Genomic DNA, 26693 nt, shown 5'->3' on the forward strand with positions numbered 1-26693 from the left:
GCGAATGACTCATTATGATTCCCCTCCCTCTGATATTACGTATGTGGACAGGGAACTAGTGTTAGAGTCAGCGCCAATCTGTGGCACGTTACAGGCCACGGTCTCCATCTTCACAGTGCTAGTGTCCGACGGTGCACCTGTCCGAGCATTGTCATATTGCGGCTAGTTTAGTCGCCGCGCTGCAGTCAGCAGCAGTTGGGGCGTTCGCGGTAGCGACGCCGCACGCACGGTAGGTCAAGACGGACTTTGACCCAGAGTCTAGGGCCTAGTCCTGTGACCAATTATTGTGTGTGCACACCGCTGAGTCCTGTGAGGTCGACAGGCTCGGTATCCACGATAACAGAGTACGCTCTGTGCACACCGGGTGACGTTCAACCCGTGTGCGATATACCGCCATATTGTGCGTCTGCCATTATCTAGCAGCGGTGTAACACCTACTGCACAGTGGACCCCGGGTGGCCAACGCACTTATTATTTATTTATTAGTGCATTCCGCTGTCCCTAACATTATACTAGCGCCAGGGTCTGGCTAGTAATGGCGGACCTGCAGCAGCTACAGCGGTACATTCGGCAGCTGGAGAGCAGGTTGGCGGCTATTGAGAGCGCCACCTCAGCTGCGAATGCTACAGTGGCCGCTGCTCAGGCAGTCGCAGAGGCTGTCTCACGCGTGTCCAAACCCACGCCTATGCCGACAATAACCCACCTCCCGTTGCCCGATAAGTTTTCCGGTGACAGCACCGCCTGCAGAGGTTTCGTGAGTCAGTGCTCTATCCAGCTTGGGTTACTGGCCATGAGATTTCCTACAGAGCGGGCTAAGGTGGGGTTTATTGTTTCTCTCCTATCAGGCAGGACGTTAGAGTGGGCTATGCCATTGTGGAAGCGTGATGATCCCGTGGTTCAGGGCGCTGCTCAGTTCCTCATGGCCCTGAAGCAGGTCTTTTTGGGACCACGGATCACGCACGACACCTCTCTTCAATTATTGCCCCTAACACAGGGGTCTCTCTCGGTCAGCCATTATGCCGTCCGGACATTGGCTTCCGAACTGGAGTGGCCTGATAAAGCACTCGTCCCTGTGCTTTGGAGAGGGTTAGCGGAGCATGTCAAAGATGCTCTAGCAACCAGAGAGGTCCCCGCAAGCCTGGAGGAATTGATTGCCATCTCAACCCGCATTGATCTCCGGTTTACGGAGCGCGGGCTGGAACGTGCGCAATCCAGACGAAGGGTTAACTTGGCTCCCACCTTCTCAGAGCCGCTAAGATTTCCCGCTCAGGAGCTTACTCCTTCTGAACCTATGGAGGTGTCTCGCGCTGACCCCAAGCCACGTCCGGTGCGAAGCTCCGCATGTTGTTACTAGTGCCGGCAGTTTGGTCACTCGGCTAGCACATGTCCTCTGCAGTTGAAAAAACGATCACATCCAGTGGTCGTAGGTGGTGGTCTAACTAATATGATACCCTTTTCTCCCAAACCAGTATTCCGAGGGACCTTAGATAGCAGGGCTTCCACCTGGGAAGTAGAGGTCACGGTGTATTCTGGGGCTGAAGTATGTCCTCGACCTTCGCCCTAAAGCACGCTATTCCTCTGGTGTTACTGCCCCAACCCCTGACCATCAGGATGGTTAATGGTGCACCTTTACCATCTCAGGTGACCCACCAGACAGCACCACTCGATCTCTCCATCTCACCGTACCACCGTGAGATTTTGTCCTTGTTCATTTTGCCTGATGACATCGACCAGGTGCTTCTCAGAGTTCCCTGGATCCGTTGCCATTCCCCTCATATTGATTGGGGTTCGGGGAATATACTGGGTTGGAGCAAGGACTGTGAGGGAAGGTGCCTGAGGGGTAGTGTTCAGGTAGCTTCCACTGAAGTACCCGCGGATCTCTCCGCGCTTCCCAAACCGTACCATCAGTACGCAGACGTCTTCTCTAAAAAATCTGCGGAGACGCTTCCGCTGCACCGTCCTTACGATTGTCCGATAGATCTATTGCCAGGCACGGAACCTCCTAGAGGCTGCGTGTATCCGCTATCACTCCCCGAGAGGGAGGCTATGTCTCAATATATCCAGGAGAACCTGGCAAGAGGTTTTATCAGAAAGTCGGTGTCGCCGGCTGGTGCTGGGTTCTTCTTCGTGTAGAAGAAGAGCGGAGAGTTACGTCCCTGCATTGACTACAGAGGTCTCAACGCCATATCGGTTAAAAATAAGTACCCTCTTCTGTCGATCTCTGAGTTATTTGACAGGTTGCGAGGGACCCGGATCTTTAAAAAATTAGATCTACAGGGGGTGTACAACCTTATCCGCATTCGCGAAGGAGACGATTGGAAGACAGCATTTAACACCAGGGACGGCCATTATGAATATCTGGTCATGGCCTTCGGCCTCTGTAATGCGCCTGCTGTCTTCCAGGATTTTGTTAACGACGTCTTCCGCGATATGCTCACTACCTCGGTGGTGGTCTATCTGGATGATATCCTCATCTTTTCACCAGAATTGACCTCCAACCGGAAAGACGTCTGAAGGGTCTTCGACCGTCTGCGGGCGAACTCTCCTTTCGCCAAGCTGGAGAAGTGCCAGTTTGAGCAGGAGTCCTTGCCGTTCCTGGGCTACATCATCTCGGCCCAGGGGTTGGCTATGGATCCGGCCAAACTGCAAGCGGTAATGGACTGGCAGGAACCACATTCACTCAAAGCGGTGCAGCACTTTTTGGGGTTCGTCAACTATTATTGCGAGTTCATCCCCCACGTCTCCACACTGGTAGCTCCTCTGGTTGTTTTCACAAAGAAAGGAGCTAATCCTAAGGTTTGGTCTGAACAAGACTCCAAGGACTTCTCGTCTCTAAAATCCCATTTTGCAGGCGCTCCCATCTTACACTGTCCCGATGTGGATAAACGTTTTATCCTAGAGGTAGATGCTTCCTCCGTCGGTGCAGGAGCAGTCCTTTTCCAGAAGTATGCTCAAGGTCGGAAGCATCCCTGCTTCTTCTTCTCTAAGACCTTCTCACTGGTGGAACAAAACTACTCCATCGGGGACAGGGAGCTGCTGGCAATTAATTTGGGCTCTACTTGACCCGGCTTCAGGTAGTGCCAGAGCGCCCGACAAGTAGAAAATGGGGTGACAGCCCCCTGTGTCACCTGCACCATTGTCTGCTCCTGCATAGGAGGTGGGGAACCCCAAGGACAGTACGATCTCTCAGGAGTTGTAGCCCCATCTTAAGCCTGCCTAGAGGAGCCTCTCCCAGGCTCGTTCATTTCTCAAGAAGGGTTCATCCTGCTCCCTTCCTTCTCAGATCATACCGATGATGTTGGCCATCCAATTTTGAGAAACATAACCTTGATTCCAGTCGTCAGCTCTTGCAGCTTTCGAGGCAAGTGTTTTATCTCTGCTGCCCGCTGGTGAGAGATATGTGATGACGGGTCCCAAACTCTACTATGGACCCTCATCTCCGCTGCCGGTCATATTTAACAACCTCCCACTGGGATGACAACTGTTGGTACCTTGTAGTTAGTGGGCCCACCTGCATTTCTCCAGCCCTGGTCCTGGCTCACCTCGTTCTCGGTAACGACCAGCCTAGGCCCGCATTCTGCTCACTAGTTGCTGGATCCTGGCTTTCCCATCTGCAGTCACAAGAGCCCCAGTGGTTAAAGCTGCGACCTGATTTTGGGCCTTGGTGGTTCTGAGAAATCATCCAGTTCCGGACCACATGCTACTGCCACCTCTACTGTCGGCCCAGCTTGGTCTGGCTGCAATATTCCTCTGGTCACTCCCTCTGGAGTCTCGCAGTATTCTACCATCTTTGTTGCCTTTTTGCCCACTAAGCACACTACACTCTATAGATTACTCATTCAATCTAGAAAAAAATATTTGTTATATACCACTGAAATGTACCCCAGAGCACATGATACTCTATTTATGAGTGATTGAATAGCAAACATTTTTCAATGCTCTTTTGGATTGTTGTATACCACAGAAATGTAACAGAAAGCACATAATACTCGATAGATGAGTAATATAATACCCAAAAGAGTCAACTTTTTTTGAGTTTTACATTCCACTGAAATGTACCCCAGAGTATGTAATACTATATGGATGAGTGATTGAATGCAGAAAATTTTTGAAAAAATTTTCAGTGCTTTTTTTTAAGTGTTATATACCATCGAAATGTATCAGAAAGCACATAATACACTATGGATGAATAATTAAATAGAGAAAAAAGTTTCAATGCTTTTTTGGTCTGTTATATGCCATAGAAATGTACCACAAAACATGTAATAGTATGTGGATAAATAATTGCACACAGAAACATTTATCAATTCTTTTTTGGACTGTTAAAACTCTGATATGTACCACAGACCACGTAATAGTATATGGATGAGTCATTGAATATTTAAAAATGTTTCAACGCTTATTTTAAGTCCTATATAATACAGAAATGTACCACAAAGCGCCTAATACTTTATGGATAACAAATGTTAGGGACGTCGGAACGCACTAAATAAAATAAATAATAAAGTGCGTTCGCCGCTCGGGGTCCACCGTGCAGAAGGTGTTATAACTGCTGCTGAGTAATGGCAGACGTGCTATATGGCGGTATAATGCGCACAGGTTCAACTTCACCCGAAGTGCGCAAAGCGGACTCTGTTAACTCACAGAGGCGCTGCAACATAAACATACAAAAGCTGAGCCTGTTAGTGTCACAGGCCTCAGGTAAATGCACACACGGTATCTGGTCACAGGAGCAGGACCCAAGGCAGAGGAGCTGCGTCCGTCTAGACCTACCGTGCGTGCGGCATCGCTACTGCGGACGCCAAGGAGGGCTGCAACTGCAGCGCAGCGTAGGACACTGCCGCTAGTCGACAAAGCAATGAAGCAGGTGCAATGTCGGACGCTAGCACTCTGGATGATGGTGTAGTGGCTTGAGGCTTGCCACGCGCTGGCGCTGACTCTAATCTATGTCCCTGTACAGGTTCGTAATATCAGAGGGAGGGCATCTTAGTGAGTCATTCGCAGGTTCATACATCCATCATCATTCACACAGTAGCAACTAGAGACTATACTAGCGCATGGCCGAACGGTCATGCGCGCTTTTTGTAGCCGGGACCTTCTGGAAGCTTCCAGATCTCCAAGATGGACCAATGAGATCTGGAGCAGGACCTGGGCACATGACTCCCGATCTCCAATGGGAGATTGTCTCGTGAGCATGCCCAGTAGGAGAACAGAGGGACTTAGTCTCTGGAGAGATTTGCTGCAGAGCAATCTCCTTTGCTGTAGATAAACAGTAGGAGACTGCAGAATGTGAGGCTCTGGATTCCTGCAGAGCAGATGCAGAGACCCGACGCCTAACAACAATATAGTCAATTTTTTCGCCAAAAAAATGAAAATGTGGTCAAGTGCCGCAGCTAGCTATATATTTAGCAACGGACTGCAAAGCCCTAATCCCCGCCTAGAGACTGTATTCAGCCATTATCTCTGCTTCTGCAACTCTCTGTCCCTCCCTAGGTTAAATGCAGATTGTATCTTATACAAACAGCAAAGCATAAAATTAGCCCTTGCAAAGACTGTTAGTGTGATGGTTCAGCTTTAGCACCAGTATCAACCCTACAGGACTCTGATTCGTTAAACCGTGCACACACGTCTGGACAAGCACTCTTTCCATCCAATAACAATTGTCACAGAACTGTGCAATGGCATCAGTGTGCCAGGCCTGGTGGCGACTATTCTTTAATAACCCTTGATGATGTTACGCGGCTGGCCAATCACAGTAATGTCACCACCACTACCAAGATGGCTACAGCATTAAATTGATGAGCACGCAATCCCTGCATGCTTATTGGCTGTGTAACAGGCACCAAACATGCGGGGCTGAGATTCAAGTTTGACATTGAGCACCGGCTAATGTTCGCTGAGTGATGAGCACGTCCGAGCACCCAGATACTCAAGTCATATCCAAGGATCACCGCGCACGTTTGTTCATCCCTAATAGTTACCCGAAACTTATCAGAGAGCACAACACGTTATTAACGTAGGCATGTATCACAAAATCTTACAAGTTATGGATTGTTACATGTGTACAGGATCAGAGTGTCATGGTATGCCTAGGTTACTTTAGGCAAAAACCCCGGGACCCCTGCGATGTCCCTCAGACTAGGGGAACCCTGTCTGTCCCTCTACCCAGGGTTTACACTGAAGGTGTGCCTGCCTGAGCCTCCACCCTGTCCCTGTCTCCTGTCCAGCCCTAAGCTGAACCCACCTCCCTCCACCCAGTGAGGGGACCAGACACCAGACCCCACAAATACGTATGGACAGGGGTAAAAGAAACACCACACAGTTAATACACAAGGGAATACAATAATGTGCAAGGGCAACCAAATATATATATAACAGATTGGAGAAAGAACCACTGAGGGATATACTGCACCAGATATCAGACGCTCCAACACCACCACTGCTGACCGGTATTGCTAGCACTAGGCTAAAGCTATAGTCGGCGACGCCCATAGTCAGGATGAACTATTTAAAGACCAAGGGTGTGGCCCAGCCCTCAGCCAGCATGACAACCTGGTTAACCCTATCCCGACTGGAACAGAATACCCAACAGGGTATTACCGCTGTCTGCCGGACACCCTGGTGTGAACAGTGTCCGACATGACAGTACCCCGCCTTCTACGAGGGACCTCCGGAACCTCACCATGTCGAGGACCTGGCTTGTCCGGATGGCGACGATGGAACATAGTAACCAGTCGATCAGCATGAATGTCAGAGGCCGGCACCCATGTCCTCTCCTCAGGACCATAGCCATGCCAGTGGACCAAGTACTGTAGAGTGCGACGCACATCCCTAGAGTCCACCACTTTGGACACCTCAAATTCCAACGCACCATCCACCAAGACGGGAGGTGGTGGCCCGGGGGAACCATCCACCAAACCCACGACCTTCTTTAGCAATGCTTTGTGAAATACATTATGAATCTTATACACAGCCGGCAACTCCAAACGAAATGCCATGGGGTTGATCACTGCAGAGATTCTAAATGGGCCAATGAACCTGGGACCCAACTTAAGTGACGGTATCTTGAGCTTAATGTTCCTAGTAGATATCCACACCCAATCACCCACACACAGGTCCGGACCTGGCACACGTCTGCAGTCAGCCACCCGTTTGTATCTGGAACCCACCTTCAACAAGCGCTGCTTGACTCTCCTCCAAACAGACGACAATTGAGCTCCCAACTGGTCCTCCTCAGGGACGCCAACTGAGCACCCCTGACGCAAGGTGCAAAATTGAGGATGTTGACCATACACACAAAAAAAAGGAGATTCCCCAGATGATTCCTGGCAATGGTTGTTTATTGCGAATTCTGCCAGAGGAAGAAACGCTGACCACTCTTCCTGATTGTCGGAAATAAAGCAAGTATTGCTCCAGGTTTTGGTTCATCCGCTCAGTCTGTCCATTCGACTGAGGGTGGAAAGCCGATGAATGAGATAATTTGATTCCAAGGCGAGAACAAAAAACTCTCCAAAACTTTGCCACAAACTGCGTACCTCGATCAGACACAATGTCAGACGGGACACCATGAAGTCTGACCACCTCGCGAGTAAATATCTGAGCAAGAGTCTTAGCATTGGGCAAAGACGGTAAAGCAACGAAATGTGACATTTTGGAGAACCTATCAACAATTACCAAAATGACCGAGTTCCCTGCCGAGGCGGGCAAGTCAGTAGTAAAATCCATGGAAATCTCAGTCCATGGCTTACTGGGCACCCCGAGAGGCTGCAAGCTACCAGCGGGACGGGAACGAGGAGTCTTGGCCCGTGCGCATGTGGTACAGGCAGCCACATATGAGGCCACATCCTGACGGATTTTAGGCCACCAAAAACAACGCGATACCAGTTCCAGAGTGCTCTTAACCCCTGGATGACCTGCCAGTACCGTGTCGTGATGTTCGCCCAACACTCTAGAGCGTAGATGTAGCGGCACAAAAGATTTATTAGCAGGCAACCCCGGCGGTACCACCTCCTGAGCCTCCGCAATCTCTGCCTCAATCTCTGTCGTGATGGCAGATACCACCACACCCTTTTGGAGAATAGGCACCGGCTCTTCACATAACTCTCCACCAGGAAAACACCTGGATAAAGCGTCTGCCTTAACATTCTTTGACCCAGGTCGATAGGTAACAATGAAGTTGAACCGGGTGAAGAATAATGCCCAGCGAGCCTGTCTGGAGGACAGGCGCTTAGCAGATTCTAAATAAAGCAAATTCTTATTATGGTCGGTTATCACAGTAATCTGATGAACAACCCCCTCCAAGAAGTGTCGCCACTCCTCAAATGCCAATTTCATGGCCAATAGTTCCCTGTTGCCAATATCATAATTACGCTCCACAGGCGACAGCTTCTTGGAGAAGAAGGCACACGGATGCAACTTGGCCCAAGAAGGGCCCTGAGACAGTACATCCCCCACTCCAACCTCCGACGCATCCACCTCCACGACAAACGGTAAGGAGACATCGGGCTGCACCAGAATGGGTGCTGAGGCAAAACTATTCTTGAGGAATTCAAACGCCTGTACCGCAGGCTCAGACCAGTCAGAAAAGTTGGTACCCTTCTTAGTCATGTCAGTCAGTGGTTTGGCAATCATAGAGAAGTTCTTAATAAATTTCCTATAGTAATTGGAGAAGCCAAGAAATCGCTGAAGCGCCTTAAGATTATCAGGCCGATCCCAATGTAGTACCGCCTGCACCTTTGCGGTGTCCATCTTAAAACCTGAGGTGGAGATTATATAACCCAAGAACGGTAGCTCCTGTACGAAAAACACACATTTTTCAAGCTTGACATAGAGCCTGTTCTCTCTGAGCAACTGCAGAACCTGTCTAACATGCTCTATATGTGTATCATGGTCGCGAGAGAAAATGAGGATTTCGTCAAGATAAATTATAACGAACCTCCCCAACAACTGAGAGAAGACATCATTAATGAAGTGTTGAAAGACCGCCGGTGCCATAGTCAACCCAAACGGCATTACCAAACTCTCAAAGTGACCCTCAGGGGTATTGAACGCTGTCTTCCACTCATCCCCCTGACGGACTCTTATAAGATTGTACGCCCCCCTGAGGTCCAGTTTGGAGAACCGCCTGGCACCAACCACTTGGTTGAATAAATCGGGTATAAGTGGCATAGGGTAAGGATCACGGACCGTAATCTGGTTGAGTTCTCTGAAATCCAGACACGGGCGTAAACCGCCATCCTTCTTTTTAACAAAGAAGAAGCCAGCAGCCAGAGGAGAAGAGGAAGGTCTAATATGACCCTTGCTCAGACTATCCGCAATGTACTCCTTGAGAGCTAGCCTCTCGGGACCTGAGATATTAAACATTCTAGCTTTGGGTAACTTGGCCCCTGGTTTCAACCTAATAGCACAGTCATAGGGGCGATGCGGTGGTAGTTCCGAACAACCCTTCTCAGAAAATACATCCGCATAATACAGCAACGGCTCCGGGATACTGGGGGTCAAAGCGGAAATACATGTAGCCAGGCACCTCTCCTGACACTCCCTGCTCCACTGAATTATGTCCTGGGTCTTCCAATCAATAACAGGATTATGCATTGACAACCATGGAAAGCCCAGAACCATCTGAGCCGGTAAGTTACTAAGCACCTTACAAGTTACCCGCTCTGAGTGTAATACTCCGATGTGGAGTTGTATATCCAACACACACTCTGTGATCTCCCCTTGAGACAACGGGGAAGCATTGATGGTAACCACCCGGATGGGGTTCGGCAATTTCTCCACCGGAAATCCCGCTGTATGCGCGAACCTCTCATCAATGAGATTGGCAGCTGAGCCACTATCAATAAATACTGTAATAGAGAGCATTTGCCCCCCAAGTACCACCCTAGCAGGGAGCATACACTGGGAAACCATGACGGAGGATACACAAAGGCTCAGACTAGACTCCTCCAAACCCTCTGAGCCTATCAGTTTTCCGCCGGCGCGCCCTTCTTAGGTACCAGGGGGCAAGCGTTAATAAAATGTCCTCCTTTGCCACAAAAAAAACAGAGCCCCTGCCTTCTGTGCCAAGGACGTTTAGGCTTGTTACTCGGTGACTGTGCTATACCAGCGATCTGCATGGGTTCCACGGATTCACCCGCGGCAACCTCACCGACCACTCCCCCACCTCCCTGAGGCAACGAAACCAGCGCCCCCTGACGGAGACGTCGGTCTATGCGTACTACAAGTGCCATCGCAGCCTCCAGAGAGACGGGAGTCTCGTACATTAGGAGAGTCTGTTTAACCCTTCCAGAAACCCCATGCAAAAATTGACTTCTAAGGCTAGTTTCACACTTGCTTTTTTTGCAGCGCGTTTTTCCCGCAAAAAAACGCATTGAAAAAACGCATACAAAAGCATACAACTGCTGCGTTTTTTTCAAGCATTTTTATGAGCATGCATGAAAAAAACGCAGCGTTTTTATGCGTTTGTATGCGTTTTTAGTGCGTTTTTACCGCGTTTGCGGTTTTTTCCAACATTAGTTGGCCCCTCACACTAACCCAAACCATGACTTTACTAACCCTAACCCTGACCCTAACCCTAACCCTAACCCTGACCCTAACCCTAACCCTAACCCTGACCCTAACCCTTAACCAAACCATACTTAACCCTAACCCAAACCCTAAACCCTAACTAACCCTAACCCTAACCCTAACCCTGACCCTAACCCTAACCCTGACCCTAACCCTTAACCAAACCATACTTAACCCTAACCCAAACCCTAAACCCTAACTAACCCTAACCCTAACCCTAACCCTAACCCTGACCCTAACCCTAACCCTGACCCTAACCCTTAACCAAACCATACTTAACCCTAACCCAAACCCTAAACCCTAACTAACCCTAACCCTAACCCTAACCCTGACCCTAACCCTAACTCTGACCCTAACCCTTAACCAAACCATACTTAACCCTAACCCAAACCCTAAACCCTAACTAACCCTAACCCTAACCCACCCTGACCCTAACCCTAACCCTGACCCTAACCCTTAACCAAACCATACTTAACCCTAACCCTGACCCTAACCCTGACCCTAACCCTAACCCTAACCCTGACCCTAACCCTTAACCAAACCATACTTAACCCTAACCCTGACCCTAACCCCAACCCTAACCCTGACCCTAACCCTTAACCAAACCATACTTAACCCTAACCCTGACCCTAACCCCAACCCTAACCCTGACCCTGACCCTAACCCTAACCCTAAACCCCTAAATTCCATGGTTAAAAAAAAAAACGCATGTGCAAAAAAACGCATACATGAGCATGCCAGTGCGCATGTATGCGCATCCATAGGCTATAATGGCCATTTTTAGCGCAAAACGTGCGCATATGTGCGCATGCGCTTTTTTGCAGGGCCAAAAAATGCAACATGCTGCGTCTGGAAAATCCAAACGCACACCCCAAAAAAACGCAGCGCATGAAAATCGCATACATGCGCTTACCAGCGCGCAGGTATGCGCACCCATGTTAAATATAGGGGAAAAAACGCATGCGCAGGTATGCATTTTTTTCCAGCGCTAAAAAACGCAAATGTGAAACCAGCCTAAGCGCAGGGTCATTCCACTGCGTGTCCACCGCCCAGCGCCGGAATTCCGTGCAGTAATCCTCAGCTGGTCGATCACACTGTAGCAGTGAGCGTATCTTAGACTCTGCTAAGTTTAATCTATCCGGATCGTCATAGATCAAACCCAGAGCAGAGAAAAAAAAATCTACAGATTCAAATGCCGGTGAGTCTGAAGGGAGTGAAAAGGCCCAGGCCTGTGGGTCACCACTCAGCAAAGAAATCACCAAGCCCACGCGTTGAGCCTCATTACCTGAGGAATGTGGACGCATACGGAAATACAATTTGCATGATTCAAGAAACACCGTGAACTTACCACGATCACCAGCAAATCGTTCAGGAAGGGGAAACTTGGGCTCAGCTGCCCTGGCTGCAGCCTCAGCAGGTACTGCAGGAGCTGACAGGCCTTGTTGCTGGACCGCCCCCCTAAGTTCAGTGACCTGTATGGATAGAGCCTCCAGCTGCTTGGTTAGGGAAAGTATAGGATCCATAGTAAGTAACCCCTATATTCCCTATCTATACCTTTTTTTTTTTTTTTTTCTCTCACTTTATTATTTGGGCCGACTATAATGTCATGGTATGCCTAGGTTACTTTAGGCAAAAACCCCGGGACCCCTGCGATGTCCCTCAGACTAGGGGAACCCTGTCTGTCCCTCTACCCAGGGTTTACACTGAAGGTGTGCCTGCCTGAGCCTCCACCCTGTCCCTGTCTCCTGTCCAGCCCTAAGCTGAACCCACCTCCCTCCACCCAGTGAGGGGACTAGACACCAGACCCCACAAATACATATGGACAGGGGTAAAAGAAACACCACACAGTTAATACACAAGGGAATACAATAATAAGTCAAACACATGCCGAAAAGGAAAAAATAAATGTATATAAAATGGAAAAAGTGGGTAATATCTAAAGAAGAACATAATGCTGTCTGCAGGGAATACAGGGCAAGCGTTAGATAAGCCACAGCCAGTAATGAAGTGAGGCTTGCAAGGGTGACCAAAAGCAATAAAAAGCAATTTTGAGGGTATGTCAAAAGTAAAAGAAAAGTCAAAGATGCTATAGGACTTTTGCGGAATGAAAAGTTTGAAGTGATCAAAAATGATGTGGAGAAGGCCCAACTTTTAAATTCTTATTTTGTATTTGTGTCCTCTAAGAAAGCAAATGTATCTGATCTTCATTGTGCTATTAATGAAATAAAAGAATTTGTATAAACTTTGTATAAACAGAGAGATGATAAGGGAACACAGCTAATTTAAATTAATGAAAATCTCCTGGTCCAGATGAATTACATCCCAGGGTACTCAGACTGTAAAAGGAGTTAGTGGACAATTTCAATTGATACATGTGAATTTCCTGATGAAGAAGTAACTCTGTACTTCGAAACGCGTTAAAATAAACCACCACCTTATTTTACCATACTGGGATATATGTCTCAAATCTGTCAGCAGTGCAAAATTGTCCACTAAATTCTTTTACAGTCTGATGTCTGATGGTCACTTGCTGACCCATGCATCTGCTGCCACTGACTCTCTACATTATTGAACAGTTTATTATTGAACAATTTAGTGAGATTCACATCCAATTAGAAGAGTGTTTCAAGTGGGGTACCACAAGTCTCTGTCCTGGCCCCAGTGTTATTCAACATTTTTTATAAATTATCTAGATAAGGGAACTGAAGGTAAACTAATCAAATTTGCAGATGATGCAAAGCTAGGAAGCATAGCTAGCACTAAGAAGACAGAGATAGGATTCAGAATGATCTAAATAAGCTTGAACAATGGGCAGCAACTAATAGATTCAACATCCAAGCAAGTAAAATGAAAATTACATCTACAGAATGGGAGGACTAGAACTAAGCAACAGCATCTGTGAAAAGGACTTGTGCAGTCTGTGATCTATTAGTATACACATCAGTCAACAGTGTAATACAGCAGCAAAAAGGCAAACACACTTCTGTGATGGATTAAGACAAGCATAGAGTCTAGAAGAAGTGAAGTAATTATCCACTATAAAATCACATCCATACCACATAGTTTATCATTGTGGTTTGCCCAGATGAAGAGGTAGGATAACTTCAAAGCGCATTGACAAATAAAAATAGCATCTTGTCTCCTTTTGTATATTGGATTCTCTGCAGCGTAGTTTTACACCCACTTTCATCTCCAAGTTTGTCTATTATCTGTTTGTTAGATCTGCCGCAACCGTCATTGCTTACAAACTAACAAAGGGGTTGTGACTTTCACATCTCCCCTAGTTGAGCAAATCCAATTTTCTCTTTTTTGTAATATGGATAAGACCCTGTTGTTCTTATTGTCATTCCAGTTTTTATCTACACACATAAGATGGTTTAGTGAATCCTACATTGAGTTGTGGGCTGGACATGATGACCTATGATTCTATGATGCCATGACTGTGATCATTTCAAACTTTTGCATATTTCCCCAGCTTTATGGTCTCACCAGCAACTGTGGCTTGTTGGAAGCTTATCTTTATTAGTTCTGTTTGAGTGACATTGTGGTATACAATTTTTTTTTTTTAAATTCTTTATTTTCAAATTTAAATTACACCAAAAGACACAACACCATTTTACAAGTACAATTGGCGAAGTATTGTTTAGGAGTCGGTCCAAGGTGAAAGGGAGGGAAAGGGGGGAGGGAAAAGTGGGTGGGGAAAGGGAAAAAGAAAGAAGGGAAGGGTAAAGAGGGATAATTGTGGTATACAATTTTTGTCTCTACAGAAGCACTATTCAAATGAATGTTTTATATAACTAAAAAAATTATATTTTGCAGCTTTCTGAGAAGTATGGAGAAATATATACTTTGCACTTTGGACCGAAGAAAATGGTGATACTTTCTGGATATAAGATAATAAAAGAAGCACTTGTTACGCGAGCTGACGATTTTGGAGAACGAGCGATTTCTCCAATCTTCTATATTTTCTCTAATGAGCATGGTATTTATAGAACTATAATATTGTGCATTCTATGAATTGTAAAATTCACCATAATGAACTGTTAGGGGAGCAAAATACTTTGAAGTCCAGTAACAATAGTTGATTCTGCCAATTGAATATTCACTAACAACATCAATAAATGTCATTTATGAGCAAAATATTATTAATTGAAGAACACTTAAACATCTATGCCAACTCTTAGAGGTTGTGTAATGACTGCAGAAAGTCGTAGTGGGCGGCTAGTGTCCATAATGAATTTTACACAACACATTAGAATGAAGCTGCTTATATTTACTTGAACAAATCCAGGAGAACAAACATTCAAACATTTTTTATCAGTCAATTGTGAACATTAATAAGAAAGACACAAAAGAAAAAGGGAAGGGAGGGAAGCGCTCAGGTTATTCATAGAAAGTAGCCAGCAGTCCTGTTTTTAACTTTTATCTACCTTTTTCTTCATCTCCTTCTTTAGCCTGTGCCCACTGCTAAAGAGAAATGAATATTCACTGCACTGGCAGTTAATATTCATTTCTCTTATCTCGTGCCCAGTTGCAGCCACAGCCGCCATCTTCCAGCAGCAGCTAGGCTAGCAATAAAGTAATGAATATTCACCCCTCTCCACTCCCATAGGCGTGGAGTGAATATTCATTGCCTTAATTAGCAGGGACATGTGATCACTCAGCTGGAAGAGCTGTTGGCATCAGAGCAAGATGCAGCGAGGGCGCGCAGGGAAGGTAAGTAGGATGTTTTTTTTTATAGGAACCATGCATACAAGGACAGGGACGGGAAGCCATGCATACAAGGACAGGGACGGGGAGCCATGCATACAAGGACGGAGACGGGGAGACCTGCATACAAGGACTGGGATGGGGAGCCATGCATATCGGGACGGGGAGACCTGCGTACAAGGATGTGGACAGGGAGCCATCCATACAAGGACAGGGATGGGGAGCCATCCATACAAGGACAGGGATGGGGAACCATGCATACCAGGTTAGAGATGAGGCTACAATGCATACCCGGCTTATACTCGAGTCAATAAGTTTTCCCAGTTTTTCATGGCAAAATTAGGTGCCTCGGCTTATACTCGGGTCGACATACTCAAGTATATATGGTATGTATATTGCCATCTCTTATTACACAATGCCCTCTCTTGTTATGTATACCTCTGTCCCTTACATATCGGATTATATAGAGCCCTGTCTGTCTTACATACCGTCCTCTCTTGTTACACATATAATGCAATGACGGCTGATGTACCATTGTAAAGCTTCTTTTCTAATGGAGGAGCTGATGGACTGGTCGTCTGGTCACCGGCTGCTCCATCAGCAGTCATTTTATATCTAAAAGAGATGACTATGTAATAAAAGAGGGTGCTGTGAATAACAAGAATACACTATGTAAGAGACAGTACTGTACTTTACAGCAAAGGAAGCTATATAATAAGGAACGGCACCATATATAACTAGAGAGGATGGTACGTAATAACAGACAATGTTATACATAATAAAAGAGGAAACTATGTAACTAAGGACAGCGCTATACATAATAAGTGAGTACACTATATACAAAGGGACTGTGCTATACATAAGTGAGTACACTCTATACTAAGGGACTGTGCTATACATAATAAGTGAGTACACTATATAATAAGGGACTGTGTTCTACTTAATAAGTGAGTACACTATATACTAAAGGACTGTGTTATACATAATAAGTGAGTACACTATACACTAAGGGATTGTGCTATTAATAATAAGGCTACATTCCTGTATCCGTGTGCAGTGTCGGTGTGCTGGACGCTTTTACAGATGCATTGAGTATGCCGTATGCTGATCCTCCAAATCGGATCAGAACAAAACATTCTTTGATCTGTGATTTTCATCTATGTTGAATGGACCTATAAAACTGAGTCCATGTACAGTCAGATAAAAAAATCTGGAAGCACACAGACATTTCACACAAATATGAGAATGTAGAAAAAGGGATATTACAGATAACATTATTACTCCAAGTCACACAGAACAGATACAGAATAATATCCAGGCACTTACCGCTGACATCTCGTCTGATTAGAGCCGCTTTCTCCTGCTTCTTCTCCATTTGGTCAGACCTTCATGTCGACATCTCCCAGCCATGACTCGTCTTGTCACAAAGATCATTGCAGCCCTGAAATGAACAAGGTCACATATATTGTGTATATACTTGTGTCTCTCCCCTCAATACAGATATGTACCCCAACATTAAAAATATAAAGTGTTAAGCAGCAATGTGTCCCCAATTAACTTTAATCCCTACCACCCAATAATATAAATTATTGTGTCTGTGACTCTATTCAATTACCTGTAAGGCTATGTGCACATGGAATATATGCAAGATTTTACAGTACAGGAAAAGTGATTGAGATCCCTGAAGTCTCATGTACACGCTGCTTATTTTTTCCTTGCAGATTTGCAGAAAATTTAAATCTGCATAATGTCAATTCTTGCAGCGTATTTCACCCATACTATTAGGGGAAAAAATATAACAAAAGCTTGGTAAAAACATTGGCAAAAAATAAATGTATTTTGCGCAGCGTCCTTCCTGCCAACACATCAGGATATGCAGCAGAATTTTCTCCTGCAAATCTTGACCGGGTGCACATAGCCTTAGTCCCTGTCCTGTGCCCCCCCATTCATTATAAGTCCTTTATAGCATCATAACAAATTTGGGGTGGGAGAAGACATTATCAGGTACTGAGCATTCTCTGCCACCTCCCATTTTATTACAAGTCCCTGAAAGAGTCTTCTCTCACCCTTCAGTTCATTATAAAATGTCCTATGCACCTTATCACCTCCTCTCCCCAATAAATTTTAAGTCCCCGACAGCATCACAATGAATTGTGAGATGGGGGAGAACGCTATCAGAGGCTTAGCAGCCTCCTCCACTAACCAATTCATTCCACATCCATATCTTAAATCTTATGTCCTTCTCCCCCTCCTCCTGTTCATAAGTCCATTATAAGTCCCCCTTATTCCCATCCCAATCCCCCCAATATTGCCCGCTCCACCACCTCCATCACTGTCCTCTCCACCACGCCAATCATTGTTCTCCCCCACCACCTCCATCATTGCACTCTCCAACATCCCATTGTTCTCCCCCAATCCCATCATTGTCCTCTCCCCATCCCCATAATTTCAATCTCCACCACCCCATCATTGCCCTCCCCATCACCCACATCATTTCCTCTCCACCACCCCAATCATTGTTCTCCCCCACCACTCCCATAATTGCCCAGCATCCCATCATTATCCTCTCCATCACCTCCATCATTGCCTTCTCCCCTACCACCCCATCAATGCCCTTTCCACCACCTCTCTCAATGCCTTCTCCCCCACCACTGCCATCATTGCCCTCTCCAGCACCCCAATCATTGTTCTTCCCCACCACTTTCATCATCATACACTCCCCACCCCATCATTGTTCTCCCCACTACCCCATCATTGTCCTTTCCACCCCCTCCATCATTGCCTTCTGCACCACCCCCATCATTGCCCTTTCCACCTCCATCATTGCCTTCTCCCCCACCACCCCCATCATTGCCTTTTCCACCACCACCATCATTGCCTTCTTCCCCACCACCCCATCATTGCCCTTTCCACCACCTCTATCATTGCCTTGACGCCCACCACCCCATCATTGCCCTTTCTACCACCACCATCATTGCCTTCTCCCCCACCACCCCATCATTGCTCTTTCTACGACCATCATTGCCTTCTCCTCCACCACCCCCATCATTGCTCTTTCCTTCACCTACATCACTGCATGTTCCTCATCCACCCTATCATATTGCCCATTAAACCACCTCCATCATTGACTCCTCCCTCACCACCCCTATCATTGCCTCCTCCCCCACCATCACCATTGCCCTCTTCACCACCTTCATCATTTCCTCTCCACCAACCCAATCATTGTTCTCTCCCACCACTCCCATAATTGTGCTCTCCACCACCCCATCATTGTCCTTTTCATCACCTCCATCATTGCTTTCTCCTGTACCACCCCATCATTGCTCTTTCCACCACCTCTATCATTGCCTTCTCCCCCACCACCCCATCATTGCCCATTCAACCACACCCATCATTGCCTCCTCCTTTACCACTCCCATAATTGCCTCCTCCTCCACCACCATCATTGCCTTTTCCATTGCCCTCTCCTCCACCTACACACACACAATCACCGCTCACCTTTGCACACATACACAGAGTTAGAGCATCACTCACCTCTCTGCACACCCGGCAGCTGCAGAGCACACACACTCACAGACAGCACTCCTATAGGCAGCAGAGCTGCAGGGATTGCTCCCTGCTCACCGCACATGAGGGCAAACTGGCCAGGGCCCCCCCAAGAGCCTCGGGGCCGGAGAAACGGTCCAGATTGCCCTCATTATTAGCCCCCCTCCTGGGGCACCCTTCCACCTCCGGGCCCCGATGCAGCTGCACTAGCTGCACATGCGGTATGTCTGCCCATGCTTCCTTCACCTTTTTCTTCTCCATCCTTTATCATTATCATCTTCATTTTACTTTTCTTCTTCCACTTCTTCTTCCTCATTCATCAGCTTCTTCTCCTACTTTTTTTTCTTCATCTTTATCAGAATTTTCTTAATTCTTTATTTTCCTGTTTTATTTCCTTATCTTTCGATTTCTCTTTTTTGTAGCCATCACATTTTTCTTTTTTTTATTCTCTTCTTCTTTCCTCTTAATTTTGCATCATTTTCTACTTTCTCATTATTAGTTTAATTATTATTGTGTATGGCAACTTCAATTGTCAATTTATGTGCATTTTCTTATTTGTGCTTTTCTTTTTAATCCAGTTTTTAAGTCACAGAATTAAACTACTTCATCTTACTAAAGAAACCACTTGCTGGATTGCTATTTTCTATTCAGTATGATTAATTAATACTTACCACAGTTTTTCATATTTAACTATATTTTAGGTATAATATTTGCTAATGGAGAAACATGGAAATCCATGAGGAGATTCACAATAGCAACACTTCGAGACTTTGGAATGGGGAAGAAAAGTGTGGAAGCCAGAATTCAAGATGAATTAATGCCCCTTATAGAAAGTTTTAGATCTCACAATGGTAAGATACATCATTCACATTTATGGCATAGCTTTCATATACTCTTAACTTCTTGTCTGTTGCTTTCTACAACCCGGTCTACAGAATCCACATTGTCAATCTGCAACATAGTTAAACTGCTATGTTATTCAGAGGGGTTTTGCAAATCCACATTCACATATAGTACCGGGTACGCCACAGTGTTGTTGTTTTAGTGATCTACTGTCATTACTAAGGTAGTTTTAACCTAGGGTTGCAAATTACCTTTAACATTGATATTATTTAGGTTTTTTATTCGAATATTATTTTATTGTATATATATTTTTATTATTTTAGGAAAACTATTCGATACTCACATGCTGATAAACAGTGCAGTTTCCAATGTAATCTGCTCTATTATCTTTGGGAAAAGGTTTGAGTATGATGACCCAACGTTTCACAAATTAATCAAAATGTTAGATGAAAATACCAAACTGGCCGGTACACCCGCAGTGCTGGTAAGAAATCCTTCAGATCTTATATCTAACCTTTTTAGTGAATTCTCAGAAGAGTAGTTTCAGGGACACCTTTAGGACTAATTGTAGTGCAATCATGAACTCAGGCAAATGGACCCAAACTTATCTCTTCGTTCTCACCCAATACCTTCCAGTTGTTTCATTTATGAAATAAAAGTGCCCTGTATAATAGATGATGATGCACAAACCTAGAGCCCTAAAATGTTTCCTTACAATTCATGTATAATATCCAATTAGTATTCTGTTTCCCCTTTCTCAAATTTAATGGTTTACTGTACTGGAGCAGACCAGTCCTTCTCAGACACTCACCAGATATATACAGTTGGTACAAGATGAACATAATAGGGAGTTTATGGGAACTGGCCACTTTGCCCATTGGGGCGTAAAAATACCGTAATTTCTCGTTCGCCTTATTGGGGGACACAGAGACCATGGGTGTATGCTGCTGCCATTAGGAGGCTGACACTATGCACAAAAAAAGGTTAGCTCCTCCTCCGCAGTATACACCCCATCAACCTGCAGGAATTTCCTCAGTTTAGCTTAGTGTCAGTAGGAGGTGGACACGGGTCTTTTATTAGACCCATATCTACCTCGGTGTGCGTCGTTCCCTTTCAGGTTCCGGAGGGATACAGTGTGATCAGTCACAACTGTACTCCCACACAGAGACTATGAGTACGGCGTGTACTGCCACCCGGTATCCTCATAGCTCTCCGCAGCAGGACCAGGAGCTTTGCACAGGTGCGTGCCAGCTATACGGATGGTCCTTGCCCCCCGCCTCCCACCCACTCGCCTACCAGAGCCTGTCGGTTGGACGAGGCGCGGACACGGGGGAAAATAGACTCAGACAGCGTTGGATTTATAAGGTACCTTTATTGAAGACACCACTGGAGGATTCTTCGGAGCGGCACAGGGCAGTGCCGCAGGGTCCTCAGCTGCCTGCGTCTCCCGGCAGCCGCCGCACTTTCTGTTGCGCCACATGCCAGGCCCCGGCTGCGGTGCGGGCCTTGTTCCCCCCGCCCACATTCTTATGCGGGCGTATCCTGAGGGTTTTTTTCCGGGCGGCGGTTTCTTCTTGGGTGGCCGTAGCAGCGCTGCAGGACTTCCGCGCCACCCCGCGCTGACAGGCGGCCGCCGATACTAATTTAGTCCCCGGCTTCATTTCGGGCCTACTCGGCCGTCGTGGCCACGCCCCCCGCCCTCTGTTATAGGCGGGCTGCTCTCCCGCCCGTTCTAGGACCACCCACCCTCCTAGTCTAGCTGGGCAGCGGGCGGTCTTCTCTTCGGGTCAGGCGGCTAGCTCCGCCCTTCTTCTTCTCTCCTGAACTGCACGCTCCTTTTACCTCAGGCTGCCGCCATCTTTGCAGCCTGTCAGCCGGACGCCTTTGAAGACACCGGGCAGCGGAAAGGGGTTCCTCGTTATGCTCTACTGCCGCCCTGCATCTCAGACGAGCTGGGCACATCGCCTTTCGGGCCACCGGACTGTGAGTAGCTCTGCAACTGCAGATTGACACCCTCCTCTGCCTTCTTTCCCTCAACCTTCCGGCATCTCCTCGGGGTTCTTTCTTCTTTTCTTTCATTATGTCTAACCCCAAACCGGAACGTGCCCGTCCGCCAGCACAGAGAACTTTCCCACGCCACTCAGCTTAGACTGCAGTAATCCCATTCAGCCCGATGCCGTCCAGGAACCATCTATTGCGCCACGTGAGTGTGAAACCCCCCATTCCTGGCTAGGCCTCTTCTCTATCACAATCAGTGGCGGACCTCACCAGGGTGTCTCAGTCCCTAGTGGCCGTTCTTGATAAGTTGCCCCTGGACACTTCTGCAGGGTCCAGCAGGTCGCAAGGGGTTCCATCTGAGCCAGCCAGCAGAAGCCGCAAAAGACCCAGGCAGGATCTCCAGCCGGAATCCTCTCCTGACCTGGTTTCTCCACATAGTCCTTCCCGTGCCTCCTCACCCGAGTCAGGTGAAGCGTTCTCGGACGCGTCATCCGAAGAGATTTTAGAGCTGGATTCGGACCAGGACGCGGACATGAAGATTACGGTACAGAACCTCATTGCTGCGATTAACCACACCTTCGAAATACAGACTCCCCTGCGAAACTCTCAGATCAGGAGGTTTCGTTCAGACGGTCAGAAACACCTTCCAGAGTCTTCGCCTCCCACTCTGAGTTTGGCAAGATCCTTACCAGGGAGAGAGAAAATTCGACCAGATGCTTTCAAAGAGGGAAGCGCCTCGGCGTGCTCTATCCATTTTCAATAGAGCTCACCGACAACTGGTCGGCTCCCCCCTCTGTAGACGCTCCCGTGTCCAGACTATCTTAACAACACGGTCCTCCCGATTTCAGGTGTGGCGTCGCTAAAGGATTCTAATGACAGAATTATAGAATCCCTAGCAAAGTCAGTATTCGAAGCGGCTGCGGTGGCTCTAAGCCCAGCCTTCACTTCATCTTGGGTAGCAAAGACCATAGCTACTTGGGCGGAGGATCTCTGCAAGGGCATCCTAGATAAAGCCCAACCGGAGCAATTGGATGAACTGGCTAACCAGATCTCCCATGCAGGGGATTATCTGCTCTCTGCCTCCTTGGATGCCGCGTCTTGCGCGGCTCAGGCGTCCAGCAATGTGATGACAATCTGGCGTACAATTTGGCTCAAGGCTTGGCAGGTGGATTTGTCTTCAAAAAGTCCCTTACCAATCTGCCTTTTCAGGGAGCGCGTCTCTTTGGATCCCAGCTGGACCAGATTGTTAGGAACACTACTGGAGGCACAAGTTCCTTCCTCCCTCAGTCCAAGCCTCGTAGGCCTCCGCTAAGGCGTCAGTTTCGGCCCTTTCGGTCTACCAACAGAGGCCGCAGGCACGCCAGGATAGAAAGAAGGTCTCCTTCAGACCCACTCCCTCCTGGCGATCTCACTCATCCCGGGGCAGATCCTCCAGGTCCAGATCTGGTTGGTCCACATCAGCATGACTATCAAGGAAGTCCCGAGGGTCCTTCCCAACTGGGCGGTCAACTCCTTTTCTACAGAGACGTCTGGCTTGCCTCAGTAGAGGACGCTTGGGTCAGGGAAGTTGTATCCCCAGGATACAAGATAGTTTGTTTCTCGTCCCCGGGATCGTTTCTTCAAGTCCCTCCAAAAGACCATGCCTTAGTCCGGGTTTCTTTGCATCCATCACCTCTCTCCTCAGTTCCGGGGTGATTTTGCCCACTCCCGAATCAGAACGTTTCACAGGGTTTTATTCAAACCTGTTTGCAGTGCCGAAAAAAGATGGTGCAGTTCATCCCATCCTGGATCTCAAGTTACTGAACAAGATGGTCCGATTGCGTCATTTCAGGATGGAGTCTCTTCGGTCGGTAATCGCTTCCATGGAGGCGCAGGAGTTCATGTGTTCAATAGACATTCAAGATGCCTATCTACATGTTCCCATCTTTCCCGGGCATCAGTGATTCCTGCGTTTTGCGATTCACCAGGACCACTACCGGCTCGTTGCACTGCCGTTCGGTCTCGCCACCGCACCCAGAGTTTTTACAAAGATCATGGCGGCGTTGATGGCCTTGTTGAGGATCAGAGGTCTCGTTCTTTTTCCGTACCTCTACGACATTCTGATTAAAGCTCCGTCTTTTCACCAGGCTCGCCAAAATCTTACCATCGTCTTCGACACCCTGTCCAATTTTGGGTGGCTCGGCAACAAAAAGAAGTCCTGCCTTGGTCCGACACAACGTCTGGTGTTTCTGGGCCTATTGTTCGACACTCGTCGATCGAGGGGTTTTCTCCCAGAGGAGAAGATAGTTTCTCTGCAGCGAGATGTACGATCACTGCAGACCGGACAACCATGAAAGTTCTAGGAAGGATGGTGGCGTCGACAGAAGCGATTCCCTTTGCTCAATTTCACTCCAGACCCCTCCAACAGGCCATCCTGTCTCGGTGGAACAGGTCTGTTCCTTCCCTGGATTGTCCAATTCGCCTTTCATACCAGGTCAGGCAGTCCCTCATTTGGTGGCGGACGTCACCTCTCATTGCCCTAGGACGGTCATTCCTTCTCATTCTCTGGCAGATTGTGACAACGGATGCCAGCCTCCTCGGCTGGGGGGGCAGTATTTCGCAATCACACTGTTCAGGGTCAGTGGTCGACTAGAGACAGCTCTGCTGATCAACGTCGTCGAGATACGGGCGATCTATCTGTCTCTCGTTCACTGGGAGAGACTTCTCAGGGGCCTGCCAATCCGTATTCAGACAAACTGCCACAGCGGTGGCAGATATCAACCACCAGGGGGGGACACGGAGTGCCTCAGCCCTAGCGGAAGTGTCCAAAATTCTTCAAGCGGCAGAGGTTTCAGTTCCAACAATATCCGCGGTGCACATTCCCGGCATGGACAACTGGGCCGCCGATTTTCTCAGCCACGGGGGTCCCGCGGCGGGAGAGTGGTCCTTACATCCGGATGTATTTCATCAGCTTTGCCGTCGTTGGGGAACTCCGGACGTTGACCTGCTGGCGTCTCGTCTTAACAGGAAAGTCCCACAGTTTGTATCCAGGGCTCGAGATCCTCTCGCCATGGGCGCCGATGCTCTGACCATTCCTTGGTCTTAGTTCAAGCTCCCCTTCCTGTTCCCTCCCCTTCCCCTTCTTCCCAAGCTGTTGAAGAAAATCAAAGCAGAAGGAAGTCCAGTCATCCTCATCGCCCCGAATTGGCCCAGAAGGTCTTGGTTCGTGGACATCGTCAACCTTCTCGCGGACGCCTCCTGGAAGCTTCCAGACAGGGCAGAGCTGCTGTCTCAGGGCCCGATTTGCCGCCTCAATTCTCGGCCGCTCAATTTGACGGCGTGACTATTGAGACCAAGTTTTTGAAACGATCAGGTTTTTCTGATTGGGTTATTCATACCATGATCCGGGCCAGAAAGCCTATTTCACTTGGTGTGAGGCCAATAACATTCCGCCCATGTCATTTTCTCCCCCTTCTGTCCTGGCGTTTCTTCAGGCAGGCCTTGATGTGGGCCTTGCCCTCAGCTCTTTAAAAGGTCAAGTCTCGGCGCTATCCATTTTGTTCCAGAAGACATTGGCCTCCCGTCCTCAGGTCAAGACCTTCTTTCAGGGAGTGGCTCATGCGGCTCCTCCTACCGTGCGCCCGTACATCCATTGGATCTTAATCTGGTTCTCGAGGTTCTGCAAGGTCCTCCCTTTGAACCTCTCAGGGAAGTTTCCCTATCTCTCCTTTCATGGAAAGTAGCCTTCCTAGTAGCCGTCACCTCCATCCGGCGCATGTCGGAATTGGCGGCCATTTCTTGTCGTTCCCCTTTCTTGGAGCTCCACCAGGACAAGGTAGTTCTACGGACTCCGCCTTCTTTCCTTCCTAAGGTGGTGTCCACTTTCCACCTGAATGAGGATATTGTTCTCCCGTCCTCTTGTCCGGGTCCAACTCACCCTCCGGAGCGCTCCTTGAACAAGCTGGACTTGGTCAGGGCAATGAAGGTCTACCTAGCTAGAACGACTCGTTTGAGGAAGTCTGACTCTCTTTTCATCATTCCAGATGGGGCACGGAAAGGTCAGCCGGCCTCCAAAGCTACTATTGCTCGCTGGATCAGGTCGGCAATTTTGGAGGTTGGAGGCCTACCGGATCAAGCATCGAGTGGCCCCTCCGGGAATTATAGCTCACTCTACCCGGGCAGCGGGTGCCTCCTGGGCGGTGCGCCACAGAGCTTACGTGCTGCAACTTTGCAAAGCTGCAACCTGGTCATCTGTTCACACGTTTGTGACATTCTACAAGGTCCACACCTACGCTTCGGCGGAGGCCAGCCTAGGTAGAAGGATCCTGCAGGCAGCGGTGGTGAGTCCACTGGCCCGATGGAAGTTTGTTTCCCACCCCAGGGACTGCTTTGGGACGTCCCATGGTCTCTGTGTCCCCCAATAAGGCGAACGAGAAAACAGGATTTTTGGGTTGCTTACCGTAAAATCTGTTTCTCGGAGCCTTCATTGGGGGACACAGCACCCTCCCATGTTCTACAACTCCTGTTCTTATGTTGTTGATTATGTACAGTTGAGTTGTCTGTTCTGTTTCAATCTATTCTGTTACTTCTCCTACTGCTTTCTCACTAACTGAGGAAATTCCTGCCGGTTGGTGGGGTGTATACTGCGGAGGAGGAGCTAACCTTTTTTTGTGCATAGTGTCAGCCTCCTAGTGGCAGCAGTATACACCCATGGTCTCTGTGTCCCCCAATGAAGGCTCCGAGAAACAGATTTTATGGTAAGCAAACCAAAAATCCTGTTTTTCTACAGCGCTCCTCAGAGACCGCAATTTCTCTTATGAGTTCTTGTTCCCAATGAGGTTCACAACCTAAATCTGTTTCTCATTGACATACACACTAGGACCAATAAGCCTACCCGTATGGTTTTTACAGTATGGAAAGAAAGTAGAAACCCTAGAGCAGTGTTTCTCAACTCCAGTCCTCAAGACCACCAACAAGTCAAGTTTTCAGGATATCCTTAGCATTGCACAGGTGATTTCAACACCTGCTCAATCAATCATTAATTCCAT

General features: G+C 47.7%; 1 protein-coding gene across 1 annotated transcript in view; it reads left to right on the forward strand.

Annotated features, from left to right (window-relative positions):
- Nucleotides 1-26693, forward strand: part of LOC141047807 (cytochrome P450 2K1-like) — a 115952-nt gene that overhangs the window by 79679 nt on the left and 9580 nt on the right. Inside the window, exons 5-7 of the mRNA XM_073543125.1 lie at nucleotides 14389-14551; nucleotides 19527-19676; nucleotides 19992-20152. Of these exons, the coding sequence (XP_073399226.1) occupies nucleotides 14389-14551; nucleotides 19527-19676; nucleotides 19992-20152 (474 nt within the window). The remainder of the gene's footprint in view (nucleotides 1-14388; nucleotides 14552-19526; nucleotides 19677-19991; nucleotides 20153-26693) is intronic.

Source organism: Dendrobates tinctorius, unplaced genomic scaffold (assembly GCF_039654945.1).
Source record: "Dendrobates tinctorius isolate UK_male_01 unplaced genomic scaffold, ASM3965494v1 ptg000129l, whole genome shotgun sequence".
In the NCBI taxonomy this organism is placed as follows: Eukaryota; Metazoa; Chordata; class Amphibia; order Anura; family Dendrobatidae; genus Dendrobates; species Dendrobates tinctorius.